The sequence below is a fragment of the Engraulis encrasicolus genome, chromosome 7 (genome assembly GCF_034702125.1).
Source record: "Engraulis encrasicolus isolate BLACKSEA-1 chromosome 7, IST_EnEncr_1.0, whole genome shotgun sequence".
Classification (NCBI taxonomy): Eukaryota; Metazoa; Chordata; class Actinopteri; order Clupeiformes; family Engraulidae; genus Engraulis; species Engraulis encrasicolus.
Genome location: NC_085863.1, coordinates 23237563 through 23251283, shown reverse-complemented (window position 1 = coordinate 23251283; position 13721 = coordinate 23237563). Strand labels below are relative to the sequence as shown.

General features: G+C 42.5%; 1 protein-coding gene across 1 annotated transcript in view; it reads left to right on the top strand.

Moving 5' to 3' along the window:
- LOC134452620 (serine/threonine-protein kinase DCLK1-like) overlaps nucleotides 1-2661 on the top strand; it is an 88584-nt gene extending 85923 nt beyond the window's left edge. Inside the window, exons 16-17 of the mRNA XM_063203102.1 lie at nucleotides 1844-1952; nucleotides 2582-2661. Coding sequence (XP_063059172.1) covers nucleotides 1844-1952; nucleotides 2582-2639 — 167 coding nt within the window. The 3' untranslated portion in view covers nucleotides 2640-2661. The remainder of the gene's footprint in view (nucleotides 1-1843; nucleotides 1953-2581) is intronic.
- The last annotated feature ends 11060 nt before the right edge of the window (nucleotides 2662-13721 follow it).

Below are 13721 nucleotides of genomic sequence, written 5' to 3'. Positions count from 1 at the left end.
AACCATATTGATTATTGTCCACTCTGAGAAATGGCCATGACCTTTTCAATGACCATTCTAAATGGGTCTTTTGCAAGTGAACGTACGGTACACAATATGATACAATACAATGAAATGTTATATAATAACATTTTAATACACTCTCTGTTGTTGTACAGACAGAGTCGGGTCAATAGTGGGCAGACGTGCTGTCTGTGCAGTTTTTTCTCTCCCAACATGACCCCATAGCCGTGCGTGTGTGATGTGTCTATGTCACATCAGATAGACCTTTTCTATGATCATTGTGGGTCTTTTGTAAGTGAACATAGAGAATATGAAACCGTACAATACAATGAAATGTTACATAATACATTTTCAATACAGCCTCTGCTGTTGTACAAAAGTGGACAGACGTGCTGTCGTGTTGTGGTCGGTTTTCTCCACCCGAAAGTGACCCCATGGCCGTTCCATCCAGTACTCCAAATGTGTTGTTGTTGTGTCTCCATCACGCCAGAACAGCCAGTGTCTGTGCCTGGTTACTGGGCAGGAACGGGGCTCTTTTGCCACCCACACAAAACCATGGCCTATGCTCTGCAGGCAGGGCCAGTGACCGCGTTGGCTGGGCCCTGGACAAAATCTGAAAGCATCCCCACCCAATACATACAATGCAATGAGGAGACCCAAGTCTCTGCCCCCTCTCTCTCTCCCTTTTCTCTCTCTCTGGGCCCGGGAGGACCCCTTTGCCCCCCTCCTTTTCACCCTCCCTGTCTGCAGGACTTCCGTGTGACTCCCTCTTTCCCCCACTCTTTTGTTCCTCTGTCTGAACTCCCATCAATTACACTGACTGGACTTATTGAGGCCAGCTCTTGTTTGGGGTGTCAGCCCCCTCGAACCTCAAAAGACTGCAAATAGCCTCTGAAACAAGTCATCAGTAGTGCTGTGATGGACTGTGCAGTGTTGGGCTAGCCTGGCATACTGCCTGGTGGCAGTGGAAACAGAGTGGGCTTTGTATAGAGTAGACTTTAACTTCTTCAACTTCAACTTCAACTTGGTTTTGCTGTTGAAAGCTAGCTTCAATATAGAGGCGAAGTGTTTGTGTTAATGTTTGTGTTCGTTATAAGTAGCTCCAGAAGTACTGTAGCTCTGAGATGGACTAACACATGAAAACTGTTTGGGCGACATGCGGTTCCAACTTGGTTTGCCGTTAAGCGCTAGCTTCACATTTGTCAAAACAGTTGCAGGCAACTGGGATCCTTTTTAGAGCTTGAAGTTGTTCTCTCTTCCACTGAAGTCCACACACGTTCCAAAACATCAACAATTAGTCCATTAATCGGCTTTAGTCGATTAAAATGTTAATCCAGTTGCCCCCTAATGCACGCCGTACCTCCAGTGGCATGCTGTAATAGTCATTGAAAAGTTAACTACCATGGTACTTCAATACTATGACCTTTAGTAATGTACTATGACTTGGTCATTGCCATTCTGGTAACAGCAAATTTGTAACGGTGTGTCTTAATGGGTTAAACAAAATGAAGTGCCATTAATCTCCATCTTGACTGGCGAGAGACAGAGGTGAAAGGGGCATGACGAAGTACGTGTCAAGAGTGGAACATTTCAATCACCTTTAGATTAAAGAATATAAATAGGAATTAATTTTAATTTAGTATTTTATCTCATTTTTTGGTGGGGGGGATTTGAGATATGGAGAGAAAAAAAACTCAATTACAGACAACAAACAATCAATTAATCATAAGTCGATCGACAAGGTCAATCCACTTAACAATTAAGGAATTAATCGATAATTTGCATCCCTAGTGAAACTAAGCTTGTTTGACCTGTATGAATGACAATCTTGAAATGTTAGTTTCAACACGAGGACTCTGCTTGTGTTTGTTGCAGCTTGACCAGGAGTTTGCCATGCAGCGGTCGGGTTCATTGGACTACTACCAGCCCTCGGGCATGTACTGGATCAGGTATGGCCTGTTGCCATAGCAACTCTGTTTTTTGTCCATCCTGTGTGTGTGTGTGTGTGTGTGTGTGTGTGTGTGTGTGTGAGTGTGTGTGTGAGTGTGTGTGTGAGTGTGTGTGTAAGAAAGAGACAGAGCATATGAGTCATCGCACTTTGATCACCATTGTCATCATCATCATCATCATCATCATCATCATCATCATCATCATCCATCAAGCCTTTCTTTGATCCACATTATCCCCAGTGCACACACAGTACACATTCAGTACACATATGTATGCCACTAACACATGGATTGATGGAGATGCACACCCACTCCTATCAGTGTTGTCGTTCTCCTCTCTCCAAACACAAACGTACTTGGACAATCTCGCTCTGTCTCTTTCTCTTTCTCTTTCTCTTTCTCTCTCTCTCTCTCTCTCTCTCTCTCTCTCTCTCTCTCTCTCTCTCTCTCTCTCTCTCTCTCTCTCTCTCTCTCAAGGTCTTTCTCTCTCACACACATATGCACGCATGCACACACATACAATACACACATTAATCAAATTGTCTTTTGTTTTTGTTTTTTTTTAAATCATGCTCTTGCCCAGTATGAGATGACTGACCTCTCCGTCTCCTTTCTCCCTGTGCTGTCAGGCCTCCTCTGCTGATCAGGAGGGGCCGGTTCTCAGACGAGGACGCCACCAGGATGTGAGGCGACCCAGAACCAGACCCAGACCAGGAACCTGACCTGACCTGACCTGACATCAGACCACAGAGCCAACCAGTAGCCAGCACTGCTCCCACCTCCTCCCCAGCCCCAAGCACCATGCCCCAGCCTCCAGCCCCAGCCCAACCCAGTGCAACCTGGCCCCAGCCCCAGCCCCACACCCCTGCCCCCCTGCCCTTACCTTACCTGACATCAGACCAGAGTCTGGAGACTATGCCCCCTAGCTCAGCCAAAAAAAACCCAAGAGGAGTCTACTCAACCATTTCTCTCTTTGTTACATACGCATCTCTACAATGAGAGTCTGGTTGGGAGAACCGTTGTTTGGGGAGAAAGGGGTGAAGCAAAGGGGGTGTACGAGGATTCTGTCTGAGGATGAGGAGGAGGGACACTGGAAAGGAGAGGACACTGGGAATTGAAGAGTGACGTTTGAGAGTTTTTGATAAACTTTACATTCCATTAATCACGCCCCCCCCCCCCTTCTATAGTATACTATACTATGGATATGAGGTGATTTGGGGAGGGAAAAAAGAGATCACGTGTTTGTGTGGGGTCCGAGGGGAGTCCCTGCCCCGTTTTTATATTCCTACTTGAGTCATACAGACTTTCCATACGTCCATGGAGTCATCGTAAAACAGTACTGAGTATGATCATACTATATGGCGAGAGCTGGTGAATAAAGGTTAGTTTGAAGGACTACGATGGTACAACGCAGACTAGACTGTACAACTACCTGATTCTTCTTCGAGAAACTGTTGCTTCCTATCGAACATCATTGTGGGTCATCAACTGTCATTATAACCCTCCCTTAAAAGGAAAAAATATTTATGTACTGTATGTACTCCATAACATGTCAACAGAAGTGCTCAGTAGTAGATCGTAGGTAATAGTAGGCCATAGAAATCAGTTCAGTGCATCTTACTGCTGCATCCCCTCCGCAGTCTTCAGACATTAAGTGTTGATGTTCGACAGATTATGAGACTTGCATCACGCAATATTTATCCTACCTACAGTATGCTGCCCTACAAAGGCAAAGTGCAGTAACTACACATTTTTGTCAAAATTGAGTTTAGACTGGAAAATGGTCTTCATTACGCCTCGTTTATCTTTGCGGCAAAGCCTTATGGTCCAAACGTGTCCCGTTTTAGAGATATTGCTATGTCCGATTTGCAGCAACTACAATATCCAATCTGATACCAAGGCTTTGAAGTTTCAGTTTCAATGTTGGCTTAGTTCCTGCACTTTGCCTTTGTAGGGCAGAATGTATGTATGTTTGTTTGTATGTACTGTATGTATGTATGTGTGTACCATTGAGGTGGGAGCATTTTATATGCTATGTACATAGTATTATTCTTATTATTTTAGTATTCACAATTATATTTCTTTATTCTAACCAGAGGCACACAAAAACAAAGCCAACTGTTGTAAATGTTCAATCGGTGTACTATACATGTAGGTGTCATAAGCCCAAGCAAGCACAATAATACTGTATTACATCAACATCTGCTCCAGTCCCCCTTGCGGTAAAGCAGCATGCAGTTTGGACAGAGTCAGAGCTACAAGGAGATTGTGTTTGTGCTGAATGGAGAAAGAGAGAGAGATTGAGAGAGAGAGAGCGAGAGAGAGAGAGAACGTTTGTGTGTGTGTGTGTGTGTGTGTGAGTGCGGGCGCTTGTGAGTCTGCTTGTGGGATATTTGCTTGCTACTTTGACACATTGGTTACATCCAACGCACCCATTGATGGTGATGGTGATGTGAAGGCTCCAATGCTGCAGTCGTCAAACAGACACAGAAGATTTTGCTCAACGTTGTTGAACGTTGTTCATTCTTCCATACTGAAGGCCTGTGGACCACGTCCAGGGGAGTAATCCCGAGAACACGGGTCAGTCGTAAACCAGTTTGAAGTTAACGTGAAGAAGTGGTAAATCATCTAATAGAAGGGCCTGGAGTCCCCATGTTCTTTATTAAATGACACCTGTGGTCCATCTATTAGCAGGTGTGCCACTTCCTGTAGGCGAACTTAAACAGGTTTATCGCTTGACCATGTTCTTGGACGCCACCAGCTGCTGTCCTCTAGTCTCGCTTATTCACCATTTCTCAATGTCATGTGTTCTAGCCTTGGAAGTGTGTCAGCCTAATTAGTCACGCCCAGTGATATTCCGCAGAGAAAGCTGATACACTTGGAAGGACACACGCTAGACATTGAGAAACGGCCATAGTATCTCGTGTGTTCGCCCATGGGAGGACGCACTAACTACCGATCTAACGGCCAGCCTCCACGCTGGGACTGTACTGGTGTTCAGTAGGTGCAAGGTGGACTGTTTGACTTCACACCGCTGTTCAGAAGAGATTTATTAATAAAAATGACAAGTGAAAAAAAAAGCTCTATCACACGCACATGGTCTTTTCTTACGTGCATTTATTACATGTCATGTGCATGATGTTTAACATCACTAATCACGTCTGCAGTTCTGTCAAAAGTGTCATTACGACTGCCTAAACATGTTTAAGGAACAGTTATATATATCTAGCGACATGCACAAGTGCTTTTATGACATCAGTGGTCTGATACAAGGAAAGATGCCCAATAATACTATCATGTGCAATTTTCAGTGCTCATAGCTTTAGATATATTACGGATATATTTGCATAGACATACAGGCACATATACACACATTATCTCTCTCTCTCTTTCTCGCTCTCTCTCTCTCTCTCTCTCTCTCTCTCTCTCTCTCTCTCTCTCTCTCTCTCTCTCTCTCTCACATACACACACACACACACACACACACACACACACACACACAAAGGCAATGCAGGATGACTACATTTGTTGGTAGATGTTAAGATCTACTTGTCATCCAGCCAGGGAGGTATTCCGAAGAGGTGGTTAAGTAGATAACTAGGTCAGGTTAAGCTGGAGGCAATGGTAAACCAGCTAGTAAAAGACAGTTGACTTGCCCTTTTCATTACTAAATAACGCATGTAGTCTATCCATTTGCAAGTTTACCATTTATTCCGCAGGTTAACTTCACCTGGTTTAACACATATTCATGTTCTTGGAATACCCCTCACATCCACTAATGTACCGGCAACATTGTTTTTCAAAATCTTGTTTGAACTCCAGGTATCTTGTTTATTTTCATCTGGGCATCCTCTTCTCAAAATGGACAAAGCCCTGTGGATGCAAGAAGGAATACTTACAATATGCCCCAAAACAAATGATTTACAAACAATGGCAATGATTTAACCTGGGGTGCGGGCACCCCCTGGGGGTGCGCCGGAGATTCTAGGGGGTGCGCAGAATTTTGTTTGTGTTGAGGTTGTGCCCAAAATTATGGTTACAAACATTATAGTTAGGTCAAATTAAGACCAAATTATAACATGGTATGGTCCCCATTTAAGTCATTAAGGTATTGATTAATGTCTCAAGCAAGAATCATTGAAATTAATCACTTTTTTTTAAAAAATAGTGCATATAAATGTGCAGAAGTTTGTGTTGGGGGTGCACGGCTTCTCTTCGGCACAGGAAAGGGGGTGCGTTGAGTAAAAAAGGTTAAGAACCACTGATTTAGAGCAGCGGTTCACAAACTGCTCACAAACAGTTGAACACATTAACAACATCATTCAGATTTGGGGCCTATACTTCAAAGCTGGCTCAGGATAAGTTAAGGTTAAGTTAAGAGGTAAATCATCCAATAGAAGAGCCTGGAGTCCTCATTTCCTTAAGAAAAACTCTTCCATTAGATGATTTTCCTCTCAACTTAACCTTAACTTATCCTGAACCAGCTTTGTAGTATATGCCCTTTGAATTTGGAGGGCGGTTGTCAAAATATTCGGTAACACTTTATTTTAGGGATACATCTATTAGCACTAATACATACAATGTGCCCGTATAAGTAACTTAGAAGGCATGTACAAAGCAAAATCAAAAATTTGTTAGGCATGTATTCACAAATATCTTGCTCATGCACTATAAGGGATTTATTACCAATTCAACCTTAGTAAGGACCTAGTAGGCCTTAGTGTTTGCTTAGTACATGCCTTGCAAGTTAATTATGCAGGCATTATCTTAGATTGAAAAAGGGGGTCAGTCATAGCAGAAAAAAGTTTGGATTTATAAAGAGACAGAGAAAGACACCCACCTGTCGGTTCATATGTGAAGATCTTGGGCGACAGGTCCAGGCATTCTGCTTGCTTCTTCAGAGTCTCAGTCTCCTCTTCTGTCAGGGTGCCCTCTCTCTCTGAGAGATTGGACACAAGAGATTGTGCAATGTCAACATTCACAGGAAACTTTGTGTAAGATGCTCAACTCAAGAAAAGTGAAGAGTCACTGGGTGCTTTGCTAATTCCATTTGCTAATTATACAAAAGAAAGGAGAGAGGTTGTCAGCACTCCTAGTTATTTTTTTATATATATAGACATAGAGTATTTTAGGGGCATTTATTCGATAGGACAATCTGAGATGGTGACAGGAAGCGAGTGGGGGAGGATCAGCAAAGGACCCACGTTGGAATCGAACCCGGGTCGCCGGCGTAGCAACCCAGTGCATTAGAGCTACAGTAGGGCCAAACTCCTCGTTACTTTAAACTTTTATTGCCTGTGGATTGTTGACAGGCAGTTAAGTGTTATGTAACTAGGACTGCTATCCTCTCTCTGGTCTTTTGTAACAGCACCAGGCTGGCTAAGAGCGGAGAGGGAAAGGCATCGCCATGGAGATCTTACTGGATAGGAACAAATATTTGGAGTAAATGTCGTCCTTCTTTGAGGTGTCCAGAAACAAGAAGCAGTCGGAACAACTCTGGTAGTACTCTCCCTCGTGCCGCACTCCCTCAACTGCGAAGGGAAGATTTGAAAGGATTTATGGTAACACTTTACTTGTCAGTAGGCTACTGGCATAAGCATGGCATGACACTGTCATAACAGACACATCTTGCATTCATGTATCTTACGTGTGGAAAAACTGTCATAATAGTGTCATGACACAGTCAAAACATGTCATATTATCAGTCATATGTCATAATAAAATGTCACAAGTATCATGTGGCTGTTGTCATGACACATTCATATTGTTTGGGCTGTGTGTGTGTGTGTGTGTGTGTGTGTGTGTGTGTGTGTGTGTGTGTGTGTGTGTGTGTGTGTGTGTGTGTGTACCAGTCCACACCACACAATGTCAACTTGTCATGACAATTGGCAATTGATGCTTAAAGACATTTTATTATCTATCATATTGATGCCATTGTCGTAATGTTTATGAAATGCTCATGAATGTGAGAGTACTGTCAAGTAAAGTGTTACCATTTTTCTTGTCATAGCATATCTTACAAACATGTTCAAAATCAGTCCAGTTTACTGAAAGTGTGTTGTGTATATTTCATTCATTATTTGTGCTATTCGTAATCTCAAGTTTGGACGCACTCAAAACTTAAAATACCATTGACAGAGACCGTGCACTATAATTATTGCTTCAATGTGTTAAACCAGTGGTTCTTAACCTTTTTTCTTAACGCACCCCCTTCCCTGTGCCGAAGACAAGCCTCGCACCCCCTACCCAGACTTCTACATATGTATACACACTGAAAAATTATTTAAGTTATTATTTACAATGATTCTTGCTTGAGACATTAATCAACACTATAATGACTTTAAATGGGGACCAATATATGTTTTAATTTGCTCTTAATTTGGCCTATTATGATGTTTGCAAGCAGAATTTTAGTCACAACCTCAACAGAAACAAATTTTCGCGCACCCCCTGAAATTTCTGGCTCACCCCCAGGTGGTGCCCGCACCCCAGGTTAAGAACCACTGTGTTAAACAATGAATAATTTCTGCATTTGATTTTTTAGAGTGCAGGTGAAATAACTTTCTATGGATTTTAGAAAAACAAATCGTCATAATATCAATAGGCTACTTACAGGTCATGCTGGCTTTGCTGCCTGTAACAGTTGCCACGGTATTCCCTGGTAGACACTTCCCATTTCTGACAAGACAAACACATGGAAATTATTGAGAGCTATTCCAAAAGAATTACTATACCATGTATATCATAAAAAATATATGTTTATAGATAAATGCGTGTTTGAAGTGTAACCATACAGTACATTATATGCAACTGAATTAATTCATAGCTAAGATATTTCACAAGGTCGTGCTGTGACATTGCTCAAAACTGATGTCTATTTGATACGTACACCGTCACCATGTCACAGAATGCCAAAATGTATTGCCTTTATGGATATGTACAGATGTGTATGTATGTATTTTGGCAATCTGTGACATGGTGACAGTGTATGTTTCAAATAAACAAAAAATTTTGAGCACTGTCACAGCATGACCTCAATACTGCTGTGCCCTGTATATGTTGATATGAAATAATATCAATGTGGAATCGTACACAGTGTCTCCCCATCGCAGGTTGAGTTTGCCCTCTTCAGTGGTGGGGCTCAGGTCGATCCAGGAGCTGCTCATGTCCTCCAGGTACTTGGCCATGGAGCCCTCCCCGACGGCAGCCACCACAGTCCATTTCCCATGGAGCTTTCATGTCACATGACACACATGGACACACACACGCACACGCGCATATACACACACGCACACACACGGACACAAGTGCGCGCGCACACACACACACACACACACACACACACACACACACACACACACACACAAACACACACACACAGACACACACACAGACACAATGGGGGAAATGAGCAGGGGTCATGAACCCAAACAAAAACAGGTACGTAATCTTCTTCATTTCCCTCAGGATAAGTCAAGTGCAGTATCTCCAATATCTCTACTGTACTCAGCAGGAAATTGCTACTGTAGCTGTGTTAATTAAAATAGCCATTACATCATGATGTGAACCAGTTCATTGTCTAGTACCTGTCTAGTCCCCGACATCACAATAATTGGATAACAACTACAGCAACAACATAACAACTACAGCAACAACAATAGTACTAATAATAGCCTACTAATACTAATACTAAAACTAATACTAACACTCATACTACAGCTAATAATAATAATGATCATGATCATCTCCATAACAACAATAACAACAAAAACAACAACAACAATAATAACAATAACAACAACAACAACAATTATTATTATTATTATTATTATTATTATTATTATTATTATTATTATTATAGCAATTATAATAGCAATTATCTCCTGTAACTCACCACAGATGGGTCTGTCAGTTGCAGAGGTTTCATGAGGTCCTCACATTCTGGAGAAGCGGAGAGCACCACGGAGAAGAGTCCACACACGCAGATGGTCCTCAAGAGAGCCATGGTGATGATGCTGCCACTGCTGCTTCTGATGTCTGATGCTTCTGAAGAGAAGCACTGGGGGGAGGAAGTAATGGCTCGCTCTCACACTCCCCCCTCTCTTTATACGTTCCCGATGGCTGTTGTGTAACCAGAAGCTGGTTTGGAATACATAACACAAAGGCACCCAGCAGCCCAGCAGCCAGCAGTGAGACGATCTTCAGGCTTGCCCATTATGTAAGACAATCTGATATATTAAATGTACCCGACCCAGCACAGGCGGTCATATGAGAAGCAAAGTGCCCCAGTCACCTCAGATGCCCTTTCAGTATTGCATGTGCTATATAACCATCATCTCTCATGAACTCATAAAATGCTTTACTTTTTTAAATTAATGAACCTTCATGCATTAGTTAACATGTATAATCAAGGCCGCAGACAGCTTTTGATGGGTTCAGGGCAAAGTAATCTGAAAGGGCCCTGCATCCAATACATGCAATGTCATGAAAACCCAATTCTGGGCCCCCTCTCTCCCTGGGCCTGGGGCAACTGACCCCTTTGGGCCAATATTATCGGACATCTCTGATAAAAAGTCAGCTAATCTTATGGTAATGAGCTATGACGCGGTTCGGCGCAAACCAATTGGAACGTTTATATCTCTGAATGTCCCAGGCTGTCAAGACCAGCCATTATGTGATTAGCTAAATCAAACATGTCAATGCTGTGTCTAGAGCGCATACATCGAATTCAAGGCAAAACTTCTTCTGCTACCCCCGCTACCAGGCAACATAGTTCGCTCTTGGTCTGAACACGGCATAACTGATCAGGAGGCCTCCTCACAATGAAATAACAATACCGGTAATAACAATCTACTAACTAATAAATATATGTTTTGTAATGTAATTCAATATTTTTTTCTTGACGTTTTTCTAGTCCATCTCAATTTAAGAGGACCCGATTTTGGGGGCAAAGCGATTGGTGCCCCAAGCTCTGGTTGGTTCCCCAAGCTCTGGTTGGTTCCCTAAGCAGTCTGCATACTCTGCTTATGTCTTGCGGCGGCCCTGGCTGTAGTTCTGAAATGGTTTGTTGATCTGACTATTTATGGTGATATCCTACTGTGTCTGGGTGTAAAAGCAGGCTGATAAAGGCTAGAGAGAAAGATGCAAATACCTCCTATTGTGTTTATACATAACTGTAAGTGCCTGTCCAAATGTATAGAACTTGATGGCAAAGAGTTGATTCTAATGCCGCCATGGCCATCTTGAAAGTCAGCCATCCTGACAGTCAGTCATCTTGAACATGTTGGCCTCCAAAATGGAATAATAATTTCATGTACTAGGAGGTGGGTGGAGGGAGGCAAATTTTTACAATTTTACACATTCAGTCCTGCCTGTATATTTATATTCACTCCCACTATACTATGTACTGTGTAAGTTGTGAATGCTGTACTGCGCTACAACAAATTAACCAAATACAATTGAACACACAGAGACATACTAACTAGAGACTGGTTCAACCTGAACAGCTTGTTAATAGAAGAACTAGCCCCGAGTGCTGCCGTAGACACAGAGGTACAAATCAGTGTGTGAACATCCAAAGAGTAAATAGCCTACTGGTTACGCGCAACCACAGCAGTCTTGCAAAAAACACAAGACCCTCTTGAGATCATCATTCTTCCATGACTCAGTAATTGTACATAGTTAAATTCATAGCATTAATTTCAACCCTGTTGTGATCATATGTGGTCCCATCTGATTTACTGTTGAATTAATCCTCCTCAACCTCATCCTCCTCAACCGCCTGGAAGAGTGGGTGGGCATTAAAGGGACAGCACTGCTCTGGTTCAAGTCCTATCTCCAACACAGAACTTTCTCCGTCTCCGTTGGGCACTCCTCATCTGCCTCAGCTCCGGTCTCCTATGGTGTCCCTCAAGGCTCAATTTTAGGACCGATTCTTTTTTGCCTCTACATGCTCCCCCTTGGGGACATTAACCGCAAGCACTGTGTTTCTTTTCATTTTTACGCTGATGACACACAGTTATATATCCCATTGACATCGCAGCAGTTCACCCAATCTCTCCTAGACTGTATAGAATCCATCAAGCATTGGATGTCTAATAATTTCCTTCAGCTAAATGACAGCAAGACAGAGGTAGTCATTTTTGCCCCCCCTAAATCTATACCTAAAATAGCTGATAGTCTATCTCACCTCTCCCCATTCGTTAAACCCTCTGCAAAAAGCCTGGGTGTCATCCTCGAACCTGACCTGTGTTTTAAAAAGCAGATAAATGCTGTCGTAAAGAACAGTTTCTACCAGCTGAGAGTGATTACCAGGCTCAAACCCTCGCTGTCCTTTAAAGATTTAGAAACAGTTATCCATCCTTTTATTACATCTCGGCTGGATTACGGCAACGCACTTTATTTTGGCCTCCCCCAAAAACCAGCTTGCTCGCCTGCAACTGGTGCAAAACGCTGCTGCCCGGCTTTTAACAGGCACCAAGAGACGGGAACACATCTTCCCTGTCCTCTCCTCTCTGCACTGGCTCCCTGTTAGTTTTAGAATCGATTTAAAAATGCTCCTTCTTGTTTTTAAGTCACTCCATGGCCAGGCCCCTGTTTACATCTCGGACATGCTACGGCATTGCTCTGCATCCAGGCCCCTCAGATCTAAGGACAAAGGTCTCCTCCAGGTTGGCCAGTCCCGCCTGAAGCAAAAAGGGGATCGTGCATTTGAAATTGCTTCTCCACGCCTCTGGAACAGTTTACCTCCCGATATTAGATCTGCTCCCACGACGTCTGCTTTTAAATCTAGACTTAAAACCTATTTATATACATTGGCTTTTGATTCTTAAACTTCAGTTTCCTTTTTTGTTGTTTTTATTGCACCAAATGTATACTTTTAGCCCTGATCCCTATAGTTTTAACTTCCCCTTCCCCTTCATTTTTATCACTTTATGTACTCAAAGTTTTCTAAGCTCCTTTTATGTGTCTTATATAGTCAATGCTGCCAGTGCTGCAACTGTACACTGTATGCAGATGTTTTATTTCCTTTATATTGAAATGCTATGTGCTACTAATATGCTTTACTTTTCTTTATTTATGTTGCTATTTTTATTCTAACCAGCCTCGGTGCACTTTGGTCAGTTTTGTACTGTTTAAATGTGCTTTAGAAATAAAACTTACTTACTTACTTACTACTTACTTAAACTCGTTCAGTGTTGAATTAACACAATAAAATCAATCAGTTCGCTTTTGTCAGTGTAAATTCAGCATGTAAGGTGTTTATTTTGACATTTTATTCCAGGGCATGCATGGCCCCACATGATGTAGTAGTGTTAAATTATCACTGCAAGCTTTAATGTCTAGCACACTGTTCTTAGCACCACAACGAGTGGTCACACAGTATAAAAATGGTGTCAATATCTCAGGCTAAAGTTATATGAATGCAGATAGAGTGCTCACAATTACCAGCTCAAATGAAATGACTCTGACAGTGGAGTGAAAAGTCAAAGTAAAATTCTTCATGTGGCCCGTGTATTTTCAAGTGTACAGCTCTATATTTACACAATTTTGGGTAGGATTAACTCTGAAAATGTTACACTGACCAAAGAGCAACAAGAGGAACAAAGGGTAACACTAGTCTGCAATGGCCAGTGTGCTCTCCTATGCTGTGGCATGCTGGGGTGGCAGCATTAGGAAAAGAGATGCTGGACGGCTTGACAGGCTGGTGAGGAAAGCAGGGTCTGTTGTAGGCACAGAACTGGACGCCCTCACAACCACAGCCGACAA